At 47.6% G+C, this 21,448-nt stretch overlaps 1 protein-coding gene across 2 annotated transcripts in view; it reads right to left on the reverse strand.

Annotated features, from left to right (window-relative positions):
* FOXRED1 (FAD dependent oxidoreductase domain containing 1) overlaps window positions 1-21,448 on the reverse strand; it is a 220,850-nt gene that overhangs the window by 134,134 nt on the left and 65,268 nt on the right. For both annotated transcript variants that reach the window (XM_069614203.1, XM_069614202.1), the window contains one exon: window positions 17,142-17,362. In XM_069614203.1, the coding sequence (XP_069470304.1) occupies window positions 17,142-17,362 (221 nt within the window). The remainder of the gene's footprint in view (window positions 1-17,141; window positions 17,363-21,448) is intronic.

The raw sequence follows: 21,448 nt of genomic DNA on the forward strand, positions 1-21,448 counted from the left end.
ATCAAGCCATTGCTCATAGTTTATTTTTTCTCTACTATTCACTTGTTGCTTTGATTGTGGGTTCTCGATCAATTTCATATTAAAATCTCCACATATAATTATTAAAGCTTGTGGTCCTCTCACTAGTATGCTGTCAATTGCATCTAAGATGTCATCTTCAAATTTTAAGTGCAATTCATGGTTGTGTTCCAGTAGACATTTAGGATGTAAATGGTCTGATTATCTGATGTTACCATGTTCACTGGATCAATACAAGTCATTTGGAGATGGGTGAAATGTTCCAAGCATTCTTAATTCTCAGACCGCTTTTTCTGTTTATCAGGGTTAACTGACCCGACATTGGGCGGCCTTTCTCTTTGCAGATTGCAGGATTGAAAGCTACATCGAAGCCTTCTATACTTGTTGTATACAAGTGTTGGTGTACTTGTTAACCATGTTTCTTGTGTGCATATAATGTCGGCATTCCTCAGGTATACGGGTGCAGAGCTCAGCAGATGGATGAACCCTCTCGTGTTCCAAGAGGTTATCACCAACTTTTCCTTTAGGCATTTACTCATCAATGTTCCATTTATGGATTTTGCTATCCATCCCAATGCATGTGACGACGACTCCTCTGTAGACGAGTTGTCCTTACACATCACTCTCTTTGTGTTCTCGCTGTTCTCCACTGTTATTTTAAATTTCTTCAGTTTTATCTCTTCCAGTGAGAGCTGTTCAACATCCTCGTCCACCGATTTTCTTTTGGCTATGTCGTGAACTTCCATTTTTGCACCGTTGTCCAGTCGAGTGGACAGCTGTGAATTTTTTTGTTTCTCTGTGGGCCATTGTCAGCCGAAATACCACCGTCTTCTCCTCCCAATGCACTATCAACCTCGTATACTTGATAGCCTGCGTTCAACAGTTGTCTCTCGTTTGTCATAATCTGTTCCACAACCTTTTTTCCCCACAATGTGTAGCAAGACCAATTTTTGATTCGAGTCTGCTATTATTTCGACTCTTTACAGATCTCAGTGGCGGGATCTTTTAAAATATCTGTAGTACTGTGTATCTGTTTAGCGACAGATCACTTTTGTTACAGTTGATTTTTTCCACCAAAATTCTATATCCAGTCGCTTTATCGTCGTTGGTAGATTTGCTTGTATGATCAATAGGATTAGAGGTTTCCCTCCCACTTTCTGGAAATGAGGTTGCTGCCGCTTGGGCCTCCTCTATCGGTTTGCCTGTCGAACCTTTCTTAATTGACTTGGTTGCTGGTCCCGGTGTGTTACACACCATTGATTTTTGTTGACATTGCATGCTTCTTATACGTCTCTCTTCTAACGTAAAGAAGTGTTTAACAGGTCCCTCATTAGGACACTTATTCTTTAGAAGAGAATCTTCTTCTTTTGGAGTTTGAGGCCATGAGAAGGCTCTCTTGCCTGGTTGCCCCATTTCTCTCTCTGGTTCAGTTTCCGACGGGATCTTGCCTGTCACGATCGGTTCTCCCTTCTTTTTATCGGGTTGGTTTTTTACATTGCCTTCCACGTCAATCTCACTGACGCCTTCAGCGCCCACATCATCGGCCACCGAAAAACTATAAGTTGACATATTCAATAGTTCTTCGTCCTCCTCATCATCATCATCATCATTTTCCATCTCCACTGGGGCTTTTTGTTTAACTTCTTTTTCCGTTGTCTCTAAGGGCTGAATCTTCCTCGTTGAAGGCAATTCAGCGACCGTTGTTCCATCAGCCTTACGGGACTCTCTAGTGCATTTTTTGCTGTTTGGGCCCGTAGGTTCAGTATTTACTGTGATGATTAGCGCTTTTATGTTCCGAAAGAAGTTCGCCGAGCTTCGAGGATTTTTGTTCTTCTGTATTTGCTGGTTTTTGGATTTCTTTTTACATTTACTCTGTTTTGGGGCAGTGACTCGGCCTTGCGTGTTTAGGCCGGTGCTCCCTTTTAATTTTTTGGAATCAAAGATGTCAAACCACTCAGTTTCATTCTTTTTTTCGGTCGTGTCGTCAGCTTTGGAGTTTACTGGCGTAGTCCTCACCTCATTGTCGTTACCACCTACTCTCGGCTCCTCCACAGCTTCATTCTCACTTCCTTTCCCTTTTGTATTGTCTCCGTAAGGTCAATTTCTTCCACCCTCCCTTCTTTTGATGATAAATCATAGGATGTGGTCATCAAGACTATCACTCTCTTTGATCTCTTTCGTGGTGGCTTTGTTGTTCTTTCTTTTTACCTCATTGATTTTCACTGTCTTCTGCACTAGGAACCTTTTTTTTTATTTGTGTCTTTTGGACAGTCACTCAACACAATGGTTATCTCAGAGTCTATTTCAGAACAACAGTTCTGAATACTTTTTGGTTTTGACGTTCTGTCCTCTGGTACATGTTCATTTTTGTTGCCTATTGAGTTCACCATGCATCCTGTTTCTGCATTCGGCTGGGTTTTTTGGGGGACACGTCCCTACTTCATCTGTTCTGTGTTCTTGATCTTTTTGGAAGAGCATTAAAGCTTGTTTCGTCAATTCTGCAAAGAGTCTTTTGTCTTCCGTTGTCGTTTTTAAAGATTCTCTTAGTGCCGTTAATGAAATGTCATTGCCTCTTCTGGTTGTCACAACCTGAGCCGTCATGTCTCTCAGATCTAACTCGAGTTTTACGATTTTTGAGTTTAACAGGGCGACCAAGGTTGTTTGGTCCCGGAGGCTTTTATTTAGATTTTCGTAAAGTTTCAGCAATGGTGCTACTGCTATTGTTGTAGCCGACATCAGTGTCGGGCTCAACTTTCCGACTATGGTCTCCACTAACTTCTTTTCGTCCATTGCTGTTTCAAGAGTCACCAAATCCGAAAGTTGACCTGGCTGCGAACTTCTCTTTTTAGGAGACGGCATATTTTCTACGTCATCCAACACAGCTGAACCTGGTTTTGTCACATGCTTGCTCCGGGACCCCGGTTTAGGCGTCAAACTCTGTCTTGAGTTTCTTTTAAATCTTTTGTTTGCACCTTCGTGGTCTGAATTCGAGCTTAACTTTCTCCGGCTCCTTTTTTGTGAGACCATGATCTCGTCATTTCTGGCCTCAAAGGATGGTGTATTTTCTTCTAGAGTCATGTCAAGTAGACTCTTTTCCTTGGTCATTTGGCCTTCAATTTGTGGGGATGACTTTCCACAGCAAGTTGTTGGAGCTTTTTCGTTGTTTTGACAAGTTGGAATTCAATTCCACTAGGTCTCTCAGGAGTTGATCTGCGAGTCCTACTGAGTCTCTTCTACGAGGCGGCTCGGCCGTTCCGACTTTAGGTGTTCCTTCCTTCCATCGCGCAGCGCACACCCACTCCTCGGTGGGGGCCTCTTCAGTCACCACGATGTTCACTTTTCCGTTTGACTCTACATCAGGGGGTTTTATAACTGAAGATCTTGTTTTGTTTGCCACCAAGTCATCTTTTTTCGTCTTTTGGGCCTGCTACTTTAAGTTTTTTCTGTTCCCCTTATGCATTGAGGTCACTCTTGTCCATGCTAGGATCTTTAACGATGAACCCTTGTGGGGTGGTTTAGGCGACTCATCTACGTGATCTACTGAGAGCCTACTTAAACGTCTCTCATGGCTAGGAGATGTCTCAACTGGGGTGACTGGCGTTGTTAAGGCGGTCTCCTCATTTGGCACACCGCATTTATTATTCAGTTGTTTCCTTGATTTTTTTGTCGTTCCTTTCAACATTGGGTGTGGCCTCCTCCTCTCGTGTGACATCAGAATGATTTCTGGGCTTCCCCAGGACTTCTAGATGGTCACAGTTTGAATTCCCACTTGCCGACCTCCTCCTACCAGAGACATGGCTGCACTCTTTTCTCCCAGCATGCAGTTGTGGGTAGTTGCCATTTGTTGTTGACTCGGCATGGGCACAATGTAACATGACGGTGCATACTTCCAGCCTCGACTCACAACCCACTTCGCCCCCCCCTTATTGCGTGCGGGTCATCTTTTTCTGCCCTTACCAAGTCTGTAGTTTCCATGATTCTTGCCGGGGTGGGCGAGGGACTGTTATTTCGTTTTGATCCACTCTCACTTCTCACTCTCTGCGACACCCACTCCGCTGACTTTTCAGTGTCCCTTACAGGCAATTCATCTTAATCTTCCTCAAGCTCTGAATCGCTTGACCTCACATATTCACCATCTGTGTCCAGCTCATCGCTGGCTGCATTAGTGTTGTCTGTGCCTTGGTTTGGCGCCACACGGTCATTCCACGCTTGTTTCGGGTTGTTATGGGTCCCACATTGGGGCAGCGTGGCTGCGGTCTTCCCACATTGGGGCACAGTTCTCCCATCATTTTCCCCGCCCACCCCCACCAATGGCATTCCTCCTCGTACTGGGGGGGGGGGGTGTTTGAATTAAATGTTCGGGTGTTTGGAGCTGCTAGCCCCCGCTTGGCGTACGCTCGCGTATTAGGCGGAGTGCTGGACCTCATCTTTGTGGCTTTCTAAGGGGCCTCGAGTCCTCCACAGTTCAATAGAACATAAGCCGCGTTTTTTCCCCACAATGTCTATCGCACAACTCACGGCGGCTGGCTAGGTGGAACTGACAACTGATAAAGGGAGGGGGGAGATGGAAGCGTACACGGCAGCTCTTACCGGGACCTCTTGTGCTTTACTTCGTCTTGCCAGCTTCAGTCAGCGTCCGTCGGACAGCACTCCGGCCCTCACAGGCCCCCCACGGACCACCAGGGAACACAGGAAACACTTGCCACGCTCCGCTTCGCGTAGGTGGCGGTTTTAAAGGCTCCTCCTCAACACGGCAAAAAAAAAAAAATAAGGCAAAAAGTGAAATGCCAAGACTCTCCACACAGGAAACACTCGCCACACTCCGCTACATGATTTTATTTATATTGCGCTCTTACACAAGTGTTTCAGAGAGCGACCAGACTAAGGGAGGGGAACAGGGAGAAACAAAAACCATGATCTCACTAGGCCCAGTGACATTGAGAACACGCAAGTGCATGGGGAAGGGAAAGGGAAAGTGCATGGAAGGGGGAGAAAATGCAAAGTGCGGAGCATAAGGGAGAACGAAAAATAAGTCAAAGGTGATAAACGGTGGTAGTGCAGCCGGTAAGTGGCAAAGTGCTAGGTTAGTCAGATAGGGTGTATCTGAGTGCAGAAGACTAGTGGGAGGGGGACTGTATGGGTACAGATACAGGCCCCAATGCAGGGGGTGGCCCAGAGGCAGTGCAGGAGGGTGGCAGGGTGAGCAGGTACCTGGGCCCAGAGGACAAAGGGTGACCAGGTGCACAGTGCCTAGAGAGCAAGCAGATCAGCAGGAAAGAAGAGGGGCAAGGGCAGAAGCGAAGAGAAAGGTCTTGAGGAGCTTCCGGAACTGTAGATGGTTCTCCTCCAGTTCCAAGGTGGCAGGGAGGCAGTTCCAAAGGGAGGCCCCAGCCGAAGACAGAGATATACCCCCAGCTTGTTTCTTTGAAAAACGACTGACCCTAAGGGAGAGGAGCAAAGGGCTCGAGGGGAGGTATTTACGGAGAGATAGTTGAAGGTATTTTGGGCACAGACCCCCGAAAGCCTTTTGCACAATGCAGAGGGTTTTAAATGTAATCCTTGCATCCACTGGGAGCCAATGAAGGGATTTCGGAGCTGGAGAGATACAATCCCAGGGCTTGAGGCCAAGGACAAGTCTTGCAGTCCTGTTCTGGATTAGTTGTACAGGGCGGAGAGTGGATCCAGGTAGATTTAGAAAGACTGTTACAGCAGTCCAACCTAGAGAGAATCGGAGCTTGTGAGACACCGAGCTTCGGAGGGAAGGCGAAGAAACAGTACCCCTAAGGAGGTGCAGTAAGAAGTTAGACTTTTTAGTGATGTCCAGGATGTGTGCGGAGAAGGAAAGTGTGGATTCAAAGATGACCCTGAGGTTCTTAGCCTTGCAGGTAGGGGCAGGAGGAGGGCCAAGGGAGGCTGGCCAGAGTGAGGGGAAAGGATGGAGAAGGTGTACCAATAAGGAGGATCTAGTCTTGCTGGCATTTAAACAAAGATCTTTGACGGCACACCAATTTTGATTGGCGATTAGGCAGTTTGAGATGAGGGAAGGAAAGGAGGTGGCTGAAGGAAGCCTGAAAAGGAGTTGGGTGTCATACGTTTTCTGCTCAAATTTCCAGTGCTATGCGGAAGTGCAGTAGGCGAGAGTTGCCAGGTATTGGTTGAAAAGCCAGGACGAGAGTCTAGACTCCTTGGGAACACCACAGGTAGAGAGGGAGATGGAAGATAGGAAGGACCCAAGTTCAGCCTGGGAGGGTTGATCAGACTAAAGAGGTCAGCCAGGCCAGAGCCTGATCGGTGATACCCATTTTATCACGGAGACTATTGAGCAGGGTGGTATGGTTGACTGTGCCGAAAGAGGAGAGAAAGTAGGATCAGGACAGAGGGAATGTTAGTCAAGGTTGGAGAGCAGAGGCCATTTTAAGTGGAGTGCTGAAGGGTGTGGGGGTTACCTAGTAGCTCCTTATCCATATTCTCATGTAACATATTGTTACCCATACTACTTTAAATGGCTTAGGGCAGTGGTTTACATTTTACTACCAATGTGTATTTTTACCGCATGCTGAACACTCTGCTGCGGTTCAGCACCCATGGGGACCATTTTGTCAAATTGGCCCCTGTCTATCTTTTTTTTGTGCTATTTTCTAGTTGAGGTCTTTCTTGGCTTTTGCTCTGCAAGTTGAGCCAGGTTTGGGCCCTTTGTGTTTGTCTTTGGCCCCTGGCTCTAGTGTGTCTGGAAGGACAGGAAGTGAGGGGAGTGTCCAGAAACTCCCTTGTCCTTTGTCTCTAGGTGTGCCTGAACAAAACCAGTCCTGATTGGCCGGCTGGCTGTCCAGGAAAGACGGCCACCCTGCTGGGCGTTTGTCAGCCTAGCGCTGTGAACGAGAACAAGCTTAAGAGGCGAGGTTCTTGGGACTACAGGAAGTCGACCACTGGAAGAAATATACAAAGAAGAAATCGTGAAGAGAAGCCCACTCCAACCGCCTGGACCTCAAACTGCCCGGTGAAGCTCTGCTGAGCTCTTTTTCACATTGATAAGAATCTCCAGACTGGACGCCATCTCCCCTTGGGCTGGTGAGACCACCTAGCCCCAAGACGAACTCCACTTTGGCACAATCCCAGGCTTGCTGTGACTCTCGTGCTGCAGAAGCCCATGCCAGAGGTAGAGTGTCCATTAGAGAGTGCAAAGTCTTCTGAACGAATCGTTCCAAGAGCCTCCTAAGGACACTCCAGAAGCAGGGAATCCTGATCCAAATCCCCTCACCAGAGTCCAGGAAGGAAGGAGCAAGGGAAGTCCAACCAGGGATATTCATTCTGCATAGGAAAAGAAGATCGACCACTTTGAAAGAGCGAAGAGCTTGGAAGAAATTCCCCTTATCACCAAAGCATATGGAGAGCAGAGAATCAGCGACATGGATCTATGGGAACAACAGGAAGAGGAAAGGGTAGAGTAGTCTATTAAAACAATGTCCTCTATTTATCCCCAGCCATAGTGGTACTTCGGAAGCCTAGGCACCTTGCAGAGTTCTGTGATCAGAGTGCAGAGACCCACTTAACGGTGTGCTGTTAGGCAAAAGGAGGTTGAAAATGTATCTAATGATGGGAAGTACACAGTTCTCAAACCTATCATAGTTAAGTATTACACTTACTAAATGTTATGTTCAGCTGCTTGAGCTACACACAAGCCTCTGTGTTCCAAAGTAGTGTACAGGCTGGTAGGAACGTCTCATATGTAGCGCTGCAGACCTGGCAATAACAATCCTAACCTCGGCACTTCCTTTACTTACTATTAGCTTCCTCAGCTAATTCCACTCATAGTGTTATGACAGTTTTTCTGAAGTCCAACTAAGGGCCTAGAAAACCCATACCACTGAGAATGTGCAAAACTCCACTCTCAGCATAAGGCTGTACCACCTGAGTATATGCTAGTGTAGACAGAGCAGCCAGGCGTAAGGAGGGAGCTAGGGCTGTAGGGAAGGTACAAAGAACTTGTAGTATACCAAGGGTTAAATAGAAACACAACTAGAAGTATTATACAAAATAAAGGTGTATTACGAATACAATTGGGGCAAGTTAAGTCTTGGGGGTAAGTATTTGTCATAGTCATGGCGCTATACAAATGCCAAGTAACATAACATAACTAATAGCGTCACTGTATTAAAGCTAACTTAGAAAGCTTGCCCTAATAGCATCACTGTGCTAATGTTGAATCTAGGCGGTATTCCCCATCATCATTGCGTGTGCCCTAATAGCGTCATTGTGTTAAAAGTTGAATTTAGAAGGTATTCTCAACATAATTGAGTGTGCCTGGTCGCATACACTTTACTGATTATCACAATATCACACTACTACGCTTACTCTCTCCTATACACCACCATTCAACTAGAACACAGCAGTACTATGACACATTCGGTAAAGATGTTCTCATACTAACATGACTCATCAAACTACCCATCATCCTAATAAAACACAGCTAGCAAGCACACACCGGCTATCTTAGGCGTCTCCTCAGGCCCAACGCAGCCAAAACTCAGTCTGGATGTCCACCCTCCAGACTGAACACATTCAACTGATCTCAGCACCACACCTACCGCTAAGAAGCAGCTATCATGCAACAACCCCACCAGCTGCACACATACCCGGTGCGCCCACGCACTTTACGACTCTCTCTCAACTGACTTGAACTGCGGTTCCCGAGGGCGTTCAACCTACCAGCGCCTTGCGATCATACCAATGATACATAAGGTGCTATACAAATGTAAAATAACATAACAATGCTCACTGTCTTCACAGTCTACCTGGTTCACTGTCCTACCAGGCACCGTGATTAGAACAAAGGTTGTATATGTAGTTAGTTCTTGGATGTGGATCCCAATTCCTCCTTGGCTTTTCCCCGATTCTTAACAGTACATACCCAGTTCACTAGCCTGCCAGGTATTCTGGTTGTCAGGTTCCAGACCCCTGGCTTCCTTCTCTTTTGGGTCCCAGACCCCCTGTTGCTTTTTTGCTCTTGGGTCCCAAACCCGTTTGGCTTCTTTCTCTCAGGTCTGTAAGGAAGGCATGGTATCAAGAATAGACAGACGCAAGTGATCACGGTTCAAGGGTGTTTATTAAACTGTATAGGTAGGGTGGAAAAACTCCCAATCTAAACCTAAATCTAAGATGGGTGCTAACTACGACTATCAAATCAAAATAAGGCAGTCCTAGTGGCGTCTTGTCAAAATAAAAGGGCTTATGCTAAAAAAAAAATTTAAAAAAATAATAATCTATTGCCAATCCTTACAACTAAATACCACACAAAAAAAAAAAAAAAAATAAATAAAAAGAGTGTGGGATAGGATTCCCAAGAAATAAAGAGGTGTTCACAAACAATAAGTCAGGATGTGTTAGGCTAGGTGTCTTGCCTTACCGACGTTTGAGCACGGGACAATGTGGGACTTCTGAGCACAGCACATGCTGGAGCTTCCCCAGCACAAGATGACAGTTCCACTTCAGGCATCAGGGCCGCCGGTGGTTAAGTCTCTTTTTTACAAAAAGTCTCTGGCCTCCGAGGACCTGGTAGGCTCCAAAATAAACAAAAAGTTCCTTTCAAATGTCCGGAGGGTGATGCCTTCACGCCTGGGTAACCCTCTTCCGGGCGCAGTCCCTTCTCGACTGTTTGCCTCCCTTCATCGGGTTCACTCTGACTTTTGCAAAGGTATTTTTCTACTCGGCATTCAAAAATGTTAATGGGCCGCCTCATTAAGAGATTTGCAGTAATGGAAAAACGATGCCGGTAAGGGAATACCGGCACCGCATACCGCTCCAGCCTATTACGAGTCGACAACCCGGCATCAGCGCCACCGCAGAGACCGTGCTCCCCCGTACCGGCATGCACGCAGGTACGCAGCCCTTCGGGCCGGCAATACCGGGATGGCGCTAACCGGAGGACATCACAAGTCATGCGGACATGCAACTACCGGCATCACAAAGGCGGTAATAAGGGATACCGTGATGGCGGCATAACTGGCATTGCGAATCACCCGTTAACGGCAATGTGCAGTGTTTCCAACTGCCACAGGTGCACACAATCAGCACAGGTGGAGGCAATGGAGTCTGGCCCAGCACAAAAGGAGCACACCCACACACCACACCCCTTTCCACAACAAAAGGATCCCACTTTCAGCTGCGATATTGGGGCTGGAGGACATGCTTGCATTGCTACACCAACAACAACAGGCACCATAGAGGAGACGCAGGAGGAGAATGAGGGCGAGACAGGCCCAGCAAGTCCCACCATTGCAGCCAGTGGTACCACACAGGCAGCCTCTAATCCCTCGCATCAGAGCCAGTCCATTCAACCTAACCCCTGAGCAGATCCACACCCTGTACCGCCTGGACCGGGACACCATCACCACCATTGTGGACATGATGCACAACGACATTGTCAGCCTGAATGAAATACGCACCACCATCCCCCCCTCTACTGAAGGTAGCGTCTGTGCTCCACTTCCTGGCCACAGGCACCTACCAGCACACAGTGAGGCAGATGCATGGCATATCACAACCTTTTCTTCCACTTATGCTGAACCAAGTGCTGGATGCCCTCCTGAAGCACTCAAGCGACTACATATCCCTACCACGGACTGGCCAGGAGATCTTTGACACGAAAGTTGGCTTCCATGCACTGGCAGGCATGCCAAACTGTATCGCTGCTCTTGACTGCACCCATGTGGAATTGGTGGTCCCGCATGCCATGGAGGTGGTGTACCGCAATCATAAGCTATACCACTCCATCAATGTACAGATGGTATGTGGCGCCAGCAAGATCACACGTTGTGCACGATATCCCGCATTAACTCATGACTCAATGGTCCTGCGGAACTCCACGCTACATGGAGCGATATGCAGGACGACGTGCCTGGCTGCTTGGCAAGTTGCACGACAGGCACATGGCAGTGTAATGGGGGGAGAGATGCACACACCACCCTGGTGTTATTGGGGTGGTGACTGCACAATTTCCATACTGCAAAACACTGTGCGCCAAAGCATCCCAAACTGAACATGACACACAAACCCCATAGTAATGATGGAAGCTGCACACCGATGACAATATGCCTGACTTGCAACCAGCCCACATCCCACAACACGTCCACTGCACTTCATCAGACCTCACCCTCTGTAACACAATCCAGCAACATGCTGTGAGTATGCACAAAGTAAATGACCGCGGCAAAACACAACACAGGACATGCATCCATGAGTGCGCACAAATCAATCCCACCAAGGGAATACACTGCTTGTCACTGGGCCACCACCACAGTAGCTGCATGTCACCATGGGACTTATAAGCGCTGAATGAGAAATCATGATGAGAATTGTGCCAATGCTGCTAGAAAACAATAATAATAATCATACTAATCACTAAACATCATGTTAATGATACCAAACACAGTGGTATGCATCCACAGTGCATGAACGCCAGCAAGGGAGTGGACACCCTGCATCATCTGGACGACGCAACCCACACCTGTAGACCATGGGACAGCACACATTGTGGCAAGTCAAAATGCGTTCATACATCCAGGGACATGTGCATGTGAACTACAAATTTCTGCAGGCATGTGTGATAAGTACAGGTGCCACTTTAGGAATTTACTTATATACCTCATTTTGCACCTATGCAGGTGATGGTGGCTATCCCTTGATGCTGTGGCTCCTCACCCCTGTCCGGAAACAGCAGAACAGGCACGAAGAGGACTACAATCGTGCCCATTCCCGTACACGTGTGGTGATCGAGCAGCCCTTTGGCCTGTTGAAGGCATGTTTTCGCTGCCTCAGCAGGTCGGGTGGGGCACTCCTGTACAGACATGAGAAGGTGGCCAAGATCATCATGGCATGTGTCATGCTGCACAACATGTGCATCCGACGGAACGTGGCTCTGCCCCCTGACATTTAACAGCAACCACCAGGTGAGGATGAAGATGATGAAGATGGGGTTGCACATCATGTAGGTGGCGATGCAGAGGGACGTGCTGTGCGCCAGTCTGTGATAGACCAATATTTCTAAGACACATGGATGCAGAGGGTGCCATGAATGTGGGACTCAGGGCACTGGGTGTGGGGGTACATGGACACTATGCAATGTTAACCAATAAAGCACACATCCACAATAAGGAATATCCAGTCATGTGATTTTTTTGGTACACAACATGTGTATTAAACAGGAAATCAGTAAAAAAAAGACCCTCCACCTCACATACTCCCCCTCCCACTCCCTCCACAACTCCCCCACACACCCCTTTCCCCTTCCCTCCCCCCACAATTCCCCCACACACCAAACCCGCCCTTCTACCTCCCCCCCACAAATGGTGTGCAATGGTATGCTACTCAAGTCTGCATAAGTCTGCACATGCAGGCTGACCCTGCTACTTCCGTCCTCTGTCGGACTCTGGGGGCAGCATGTCGGGCGCTGCATGGTGCGCAAAGACCTACGCAGGGGGCTCTTCTGTGTGGAGCTGGACGATGACCCTGTGGCCGCATGCTCCACTGTCAGGGCAGGACGCTGAGCCTCGAAGGCATCCGCAATCCTGGCAAGGACCTGTCTCACTGCCGACAGCTCCTCACAGATGCTTAAGGTGCTAGACTCAATGGCCCCTTTCATGGCCGCAGTGTTCTCTCTGGCCTCCTTCCTCGACAGGTCACGGTCTGAGGCATATTGTTTTACAAGCCCGGTCAGCTCCTGCTGCCGCCCCTCCATTTGTGCCATTCTCAACTCCCCGTCCCAGACCCCTGTGGAGGTGGATGGTACATCTGGCAAGGGGCCCCAAGTCAGGTGGGTCCTCTGTGGGGCTCCAGGCCTCTGGATCTGCCTCTCCTCCAGACTGGACATGCGTGGTGCCATTGGGTGTGCTTATTGGGGTGTACTGGGATGTTTGGGCGGAGCTGGGTGGTGTCACCAACGTCCATTGAGCGGTTGTCCTCAGGGACACATACCTCGCCTTGGGATTGTTCTTCATCGCCACTCTGGGGCGCTGTGGCAGCTGCCTCCCCTACCAAGCTGTTAGCAGCAGACAAGGTCCCATCTGCCACTGGCTCACCTGCAGTGGATTCCATGGGTGTTGGCACTGTTGGTATAGCGGCTGTCCTTGGACGCCCCTGTTCCTTGCCATCCTGGGTTGCCTTTGCCCTCGGTGGCTGATGTGGCTTGACTGTGCCCTTGGACGTGGAAGGCCTGTTTGTCTACCCTGGCCCTGGCGGTGGCCTGTGCAGCAGAGTCCTGTGCATCACTGTCGGTATCAGGGCTTGTGGGGACCGAAGGAGGACGGCATCAGTGATGGTTGTACATGCATCATGCATACAAATGGTATTAGTGCAGTTGTAGACATTTGATGGCTTGCTGTCTTACAGTTGTGGCATACAGGTTTCTTGCCATATGGTGGGGTTATTCAGGCATATGTCTGGTTCACACATGTGTGATGTGGTGTATGCTGTGTGACATGCCTTTGTGTTGTGGACTGCGTGCAGTGTGACATGCCGTTTCCCTGTTTGTGGGATGTGTCTCAGGTATGGCATTGGCATGCTGCATGCATGTGAATGAGACAGTGCTGGGGACAGCATCTAGGCAGGGATGTGTCCATGCGCGTGTGATGTCCCATGCATTGCCTCATGTCACAGTCACATTGGTGGACCATCATCATACGTTACATTACAGTGTTTTGTTTGGACACTCACCTTCATCTGCCGATGACGATACTCCAAGTTGCCTATCTCCCACTCCCTCTATGGACTCCATTCCAATGGTGCTGGCACAGGTTTCTTCCCATCGGATGAGTTTAATGGGCGAGTTGGACCCGCCGCCAGTAGCCAGACCCTGGCTCCGGTTCACTGATAAGACATTACGCACACAGAGGCGCAGCTCATCCCAGCTTTTTTTACGTCCTTTACGGTGCAGGGGGTAGTGCCAACTGCACTGACCTTCTGGGCCACCAGCTCCCATACCTCCTTTTTCAGCTGTGCAGCTCTCTTGAGGTCTGAGGCAAAGACCATGTCTGCATTCTCTGCCAGTGTGTCGGCCAGCATGTTTAGTTCATCCTCTGAGACTCTCCTTTCTCTGGCAGGATGCACCTTTTTTTATGGCCTTTGGCATTGTGCCAAGGTGTGGGTGCAGATGTGGCTGGTGGTGTGAGGCTCCAGGTCCTGTATCTCTAGAATTGCAATGGATTGCGTTTAAGATGGCTGCCGTGTCATTTCCCGTTCCGGTGCAATGAAGTTACTTCCGGAATTGCCAGGCCTGTTATTGCCGGGCCCGTTATTGCTGGTGCCCAAAGGCGGAGGAGGTGTCAGCGCTTTCCATGAGGCCGCTAACGGGGGTTTTGGGGTCATTTACGGCATGCCGGTACAGACAATAACGGCATGCCGCAAAGCGCGTGCACGCATTCTTGTAATCGGCCACTGTTAGCAGCGTCATTGCTACCCGGATGTGGTATTATCTCCAGGCTGGTAAAGTTTGGTTTTTACCGCAAATCTCATAAAGAGGCCCACAGTCTTTTTAAACAGTTTCCTGCGGACCTCCCTCTGCCGGGTTCACTTTTGTCGATACGCTGTTTCTTGGGACTTTAGACTTTGCCCCTCTTTATTGGCATCCTCCTTCGGGTTCACTCTTGCCACTTCATATTTGCTTTCTCTCGATGCGGGACTCACTTCCCTTACTTTCTCAACAGTTCATCGGTCAAAGACTTTCGACTGTACACGGATTTTGCTAGACCCCTGTATGATCACTTTGACCTTCCTTGGCGGTTCTCCTACGGCCTTCTGGTATCAGTAGTTCACTCAACATGGGATTAACCAGAGTCTCAAGTGAGCACCCACATGGTGCTAATTCCCTCTGCAGTTGGTCTTCCTTTTTTTAATGTGCCACTCCACGACTTTCATTCAACACAGTTCGGTTTCTTATCAGTTCTACCCTCGACTCACCGGCTGTGATGAACCGCTTGGCTTTCCTTGGATCTGGAGTCACGGCGGCACCACGGTAGCAGGCATCTCAGACACGCTCCGTGTACCGTTGACATCTGCTGCAACACACTTGCAGTATTGTCCGTCGTCTTAAGATTCCTTCTGCGGCGGTCTCGCAGGTCTGGGTCAGGAAGGGCAAGGTTGTTTCTCTCCTCGTCCGCCTTTCGATATTTGCTGCCTTTCTCCTCCTCTTGAACTGCTGTGCCTGGCTAGCTGTCTTGTGGTCTGCCTTACTCGTCTTGTGCTTTTCTGCTCCACCCTTTATCCCTGTGGGAAGGGAAAGGGCCATACGATGTGTGAGATCCTGGTCAATTGCCTAACTTTGCCAGGCCCTGGTGTGGGACAGGTAAATGGCTTTGGTGTTTGTCCTTCATCTTTCGTGATGTACGAAAGTGTTTGTATTGGGTAGGGAGGTGGGGGGTAGGAGTGCGGGGGGGGGGGGGGGGGGGAGGGTCAGAGTTTCCGAGCTTCTTGTATAGCAGGATGGGGAAAAGGTATTAGAAAGGTGGATACCGTGTCCCACCTACCCGTGTCCCACTTCCACTCCCGAGGACCCCCATTCAGGTGATCCTCCCTCACTAGTCCACCGGCAGGAACTAGATCCAATAGCCGATGGCCGTGTCCTGGCCACCTGGATGACAGATCCCCGGATGGCTCTGGAGGACACTCCTTTTTGGATGCGGGTCCCCAACCCGTGTGCCAGTGCAATATAGTCTCTCGGGGTTCCCAGCAAGCCTCCCGGTTTCCGAACCCTCCTCTGGTTGCTCAACGGCTGCTTCTGGGTCTCTCGTCCCCACTCCTCCTGTTCTGCGGCAGCTCTACAGCAGTTTCTTGCTTTCGGGCATCGTGTCCCAAGTGGACCATGCTCTCCAGCTCTCAATCAGCTAGCGCATGGTCTTCCTACTTCCAAACATGGCCCAACCACAGCAGAGCTCTCCAGAGCGTGTCTGCTAACAGGAAATCATCCCGTCCTTGGGTGCTTCACTCAGGTCCTGACCACTGGTTCCACAGGTCCCGGTTCCTCCAAGGAGGATCTCTTCTCCGAGTTTGATTTTCCTTCTTCCATTTAACTCATGTATTGCCCAATAGGAAGCCCACAAAGACTAGACTATTAAGTATGAGTCACAAGAGGTGCTCTCTATGCTTCTGCACCTCCTCCAAGTCTCAGTACTGATCTCGAGGACTCATAGTGAGTCGGTTGTATTCTTCCTCGTCCCAATACTCCCAACCTTACTGATTTTAAGGAAACAGATAGGAATATTAGGGATGGTGCCGTAGAGGGTTAGAGAGGCAGGCTGGTTAGGGTTTGGTGGTCCACACAATATTAATTTGTCTACAATCCATAGTGTGTTGTGTGATTTATATAAACGCATTTACCCACTATATAGTTCTGAATATATTACAGCTTTTGCAAGGAGTTGGACTACAAAATCTAAACTATGTTTTGCATCAAATCCACTCTGAAGGCGTCTTGTGGCTTTTTGTTAAGAAATGGAACAGTTAAATATCACATTTGCAATGACATACATTTATTGTTTTGCTGTAGGACTGTAAAACCAGGCCTCAAAACATGCATTAGAAACAAACAAATGGCGATTGATAATGGACTCTTGGCGAGTCAGGTACAGTTGGCTGTTTGGATTTGGAAAACAGTGGGCTTTTTATGACTTGCTAGTACCTTGAAATTAGACCTTTTTACCAATCATTCTTACAGTTTATGGATTCATTGATGTCACACTAGAGAGTAAACAGATGGAAGCAGTCTGTAAAGGCTCCGATCTGTCTGGACCTTGCTTTCGTCTGTGTTGCCCATCTGCCTAGGAATACCCTTACAAGCTACATGGAAATGCGAGGGAGCTGCAGGGGCAGAACCGTGGGGGAAGTTAGCACTGCCATTGTCCATGCAGTATCCAACTTGTTGATGCTTCAAAGCTTAGTACACTGTGAAGGACCTTTTGCAAGTACCAAGATTGCACACTTCGAAAACGTATACCCTCCTGACGCTGGCTAAGCATCAGCCAGGAATACACTACAAGTACTAGACCAAATAAGAAAAACTGATCTTTTATGCGAGTCTGGCCGATGCAATTGAGCACATGCAAACAAGGTAGAATTTTATTTTAAAACAAGTCTACCGTGGGGTCTTTCTCCACCACCAGCACGCTCACACCATCGCGGATCATCTCAGTCTTCTTCAGCCAGTAGGCAATGGACCAGCCGATCACCCCACCACCAACGATCACAATGTCCATTCGCTCTGGGGGCAAATTCCCAGTTTTCGAAAAGGGCGTCCAGTCACTTCCCGGAAGTGCGTCTTTCAATTTCTTGTGGATCTGAACAAATCCTTTATCCAGGTCTGTAAGGAGACAGAGAAAGGAAGAGTCAAATAATGTTATTGTATGGGGGGGTGACAAGAGAGAGGGGCTATCATACACAGTCACAAGTATGCCATATTACTCTTTGGCGTCCAAAGCTAACAAACAAAAAAAGTATTTTCAATTCAGACGTAATACGAAACACAGCGACGTCAAAGCTGCAGGAACAGCCTACAAGTGTCACTATGTGATTAGAGCTCCCAATTGTGCATTGTATTCAATTGGAGATTCTTCCAATTGCATGTAACTAGCAGCCGGCTAGTTACAGCGTACATGTGGAGTGATCAGAAAGGGGGCCGGGGGTGTACCGACTTTTTATGCTCCCAACGTTTACTATTTCATTCTTCTTTTATAGGTTTGTAACAGATTATGGTATACACCGATTGAATGGCATCTTTAGGTTTGTGCAAAACATGCTGCAAGACTCCACGCTAGAAATTCAACCTCATTTCTCCCATCATAAGGCAAATGCTGTGAGAATGGATTCAGTGTCTCTTTCATGACTAGAACATGGCAAGGAATGTCCTCACCATCCTGTGGCACAATCCTTTTTGAGCCAATGGGGATCTTTGCCAGCCAACACCGGGTATCACTTTGTATGAAAGGCAATATGAGAGGGTAGCTAGCAGGGTCAAGGAGAAGAGGACTGTTTGATTCCAGGCTTAATAATCATACAGAGCTCAATACTGCCCATTTGAAAAACAACTCTCCTCTGTGGACTGATGAGAGCCACACAAGAAACCAATTATCCAGGAAGCATTTAAGACAAGTCCAGGATCTGAGTCTGTACCTATGTATCAAACATCAATGTCTGCATTCCTTTTCACAGTAGATTATTTAATGCAATTCAGAATACAGGTTTGCTGGCTTCAGGCTCTTATCATTCCAATCTTCAAGAAAAACGAGAGTGCGGTCTACCAACTTTAGTTTACATTCTTGGATGTCCCCATAAAAGCCAAGGCAAACCGGTTCACAAAAGACCGGCTTCTTAGGAGGCAATAACATACTGGTAGAAATGAAGGGTGCAGAAAAGTATGGATCAGTCATTCAACCTGTATTTACTAATGGAGGTTATAGATCAAAGTTCCGACTCAAAAGGGTCGAATGACAAAAAGGTCGAGTCAACCCCCCAAACCCCTGTTTTTGGTGTAAAAACACGTTTTTACTGTTAGGGAGAATTCTCTGTTTAGGCTGAATTTCCTAACCTAGTGAGTCCCCCAGCAGCTTTGCTGGATTTTTGGGGTTTATTTTTTTATCCTGCCAAGAGTGAGACTCTTTTACCCTCACTCTTGGACATGATATGAGTGCGTTTCTTTGACTCTAGATGCGTTTAATGGGCTATGGGGTCTTTTACTCCATAGGGCTTCATGTGTTTTTGTGATGTGTGTTACACAGCACCCTCCGTTCAGTAACACAGGGGTGTCATAGTGACCCCCCAGTAGAGACTCCATACCCTGGGACTGACTACTGTCTCCCAGGGCATGTAAAGTCACCATTGACTTTACTAGTCTTAAATTCTGAACAGAACCAGTACAAACCATCATATTGTGGACGTACTGGCTGGGGGCAATTCGATTGCCCCGGGGTCTGGTAGTCGAGGGGACACGTCTCCGTCCCCCCTGATCGAGTTTTGGCTGGTGGCAGTGGATACTACTTTTTATATTCAACCGCAAATATTTCTCTATGGGATTTTCCCATTGTTCGAGGCTACTATCTTTATTTATTTAATTACGATAGCCTTCGAACATACCGCCGGTTTATTTATTTATTATTAATTCTCCGGTTGGTATTTTTTGCCAAAACTCGGTTCTAAAATGGCGTTTGTGTTCTCTTCTGCGACTCCAACCCAAGCCGAGCCCTTTGTTCCACTATTTTGGCGGGCTTCTCCACAGAAGCCCTCCAGAGTGGTGCCACTCTGTCTGGGGTACTTAGGAGGGGTGTAGGGGGATTTAGGCACCCTGGACTGAGTTGCCTAGGCAACTCAAGTCACACTCCGTCCTGACTGGTCCAAGTGGTGAGCCGCTAGGCTGAGTGAATGGGGGTTTTCTGCATAAAAGCAGGGCTTTGGGGACTGGAACTTCAGAAGTCGCCACAGGACCTAAGAATCCGAAGAGGGAGAAGCTGAGCCGACCTGCCACGACGACACCACCGGTGGAGCCCTGCTGGACGGTCTCACCACTTTTCCCAACGACAGTGGAGATCTCCCGCCAGAGAGTCTTCTTCCTTTGACTGGTGGGGATAACCAGTTTCGCCGTCTTTTCGCCTTCCCGACGCATCTCGTGGCCGCCTTGCCTGTGCCAAGCACCCGGCAACCGGAATACCACGTTTTATCACGACCGCGAAATAAAGGGAAATACCTTTAACTGGAAAGCTCTGCAGCTGGTTTCTTCCCAGGCAGTGCAACAACCTTCATCTTTCCTCCAAGTCGAGATCTTCTCTTCCCCTGGACGACGAGACTTGCACCCGCTGCCAGGAACAACTGCCACCGCTGGAGGATCCTTCCCACTTAAGGTACAGTGTCTCGCCTGGCTTCCCTTGCCACCGACTGTACGGGGTAGATTTAGCCCCCGGCTTTCGAACCTGGGTTAGCCTGGGACACCCTGGCTACATTTTTCTGAGCCTCTCTAAACTCTTTTCGAACTCTCTGCAAGACTTTCTAAGCCTATTGTAACTGTATGATCTTGGGCGCATTTGTGCTCTGCTCTCTCTAAGAGTGGGCCCAGCCTATGGACTTTGGCTCACAAGTGACTTTTGCTCTTCTGCCTTGCTAATAGTATTCCTTAATCTAAGAGTGGTGTATCTTTCCATATTCCGTCTTTTTCCCTCCCTTCTTCATGAACTTATTGGAGTGCCATCTATAGTTAAGCGCTCACCTCTGTATGGAAATAAGTGGTGTTAACTAAGACTTATCTGATAAGGAATAAGGGTTGTATATATTATAATAGTAACTGTCTTTAGAGTGTTTTACAATAAGAGTGCTGGAGTGTTTCAAACAGTGTTTTTAAATAAATAATTATATACTTTGATACCAAAGCTCTGGTCAGTGTTTGCTTGTGTTATTGTATCCGAGTGCCTATTGTGTATAATTTGCATACTGCCTAACTCTTCTTGAGGGAAGTCTGAATGCTCAGCCACAGCTACCAGGTAAATCTGGGTGGTACAGACTGCTACCAAGTGGGTTTACTGCTAACACCTGTAGTCCTAAATCTTTTGCAGTGTTCCCAAAGGGAACTGCACAGGTTTCTGCCTAACATTTACCTATACTAAAGCAAAAAAAAATATTATATATATATATATATATATATATATATATATATATATATATATATATATATATATATATATATATATATATATATACACACACACACACACACACACACAAACACACACACACTTTAAAACAAAATTCGATCCTTTGGTTTTCGGTCGAATTGACTCGACCCTTTTGTCATTTGGCCCTTTCGAGTCGAAACTTTGACCGGACACCACTAATGGACAATTACTATAATCAGGGGTAAACATTTTCAAGATATAGGCTGCTAGCCAGGCATATAAAAAAGAAATAAAAACCCACTCACTTGCACTCCCATTAGCTACACACATCGCAGCATGTAATTCTAACCAGGAGTCAATTATTACTAGCCAACGGAAGTACAAATTGAGGCTTGCTATAACTCTGAAAAAGAAAACATTTGGCACCCATGGACCACAGTGCAGCCTCCGATATGGTTATTTGGTCAAAACCTAGAAGAATTTTAAAGGTACCGTGGTTCAAACATATAAAGAGTCTTTTCCCTACTCAGTTGTTTGCATTGGTTTACTTGTCCCAATTTGAAACAGAGAAAATATGGGTCTATTTATCACAGGTTTATTTATGCCAAGGATGAGTTCAGAAAAAACACAGAATACGCACATTGCAATAGAATACGCTCAGTAATATATTTTTGCAGTATTCAACACGGACTTGCGTGCCCAAACCGATAAAGAAACGTCTCACTCTGCACTTGGTTTGGTTTGAATGTACCTAGAAGTATGTCAAACAGTACATAACGCCTGTAATTCAA

Source organism: Ambystoma mexicanum, chromosome 9 (genome assembly GCF_040938575.1).
Source record: "Ambystoma mexicanum isolate Mex_15411 chromosome 9, UKY_AmexF1_1, whole genome shotgun sequence".
Taxonomy (NCBI): Eukaryota; Metazoa; Chordata; class Amphibia; order Caudata; family Ambystomatidae; genus Ambystoma; species Ambystoma mexicanum.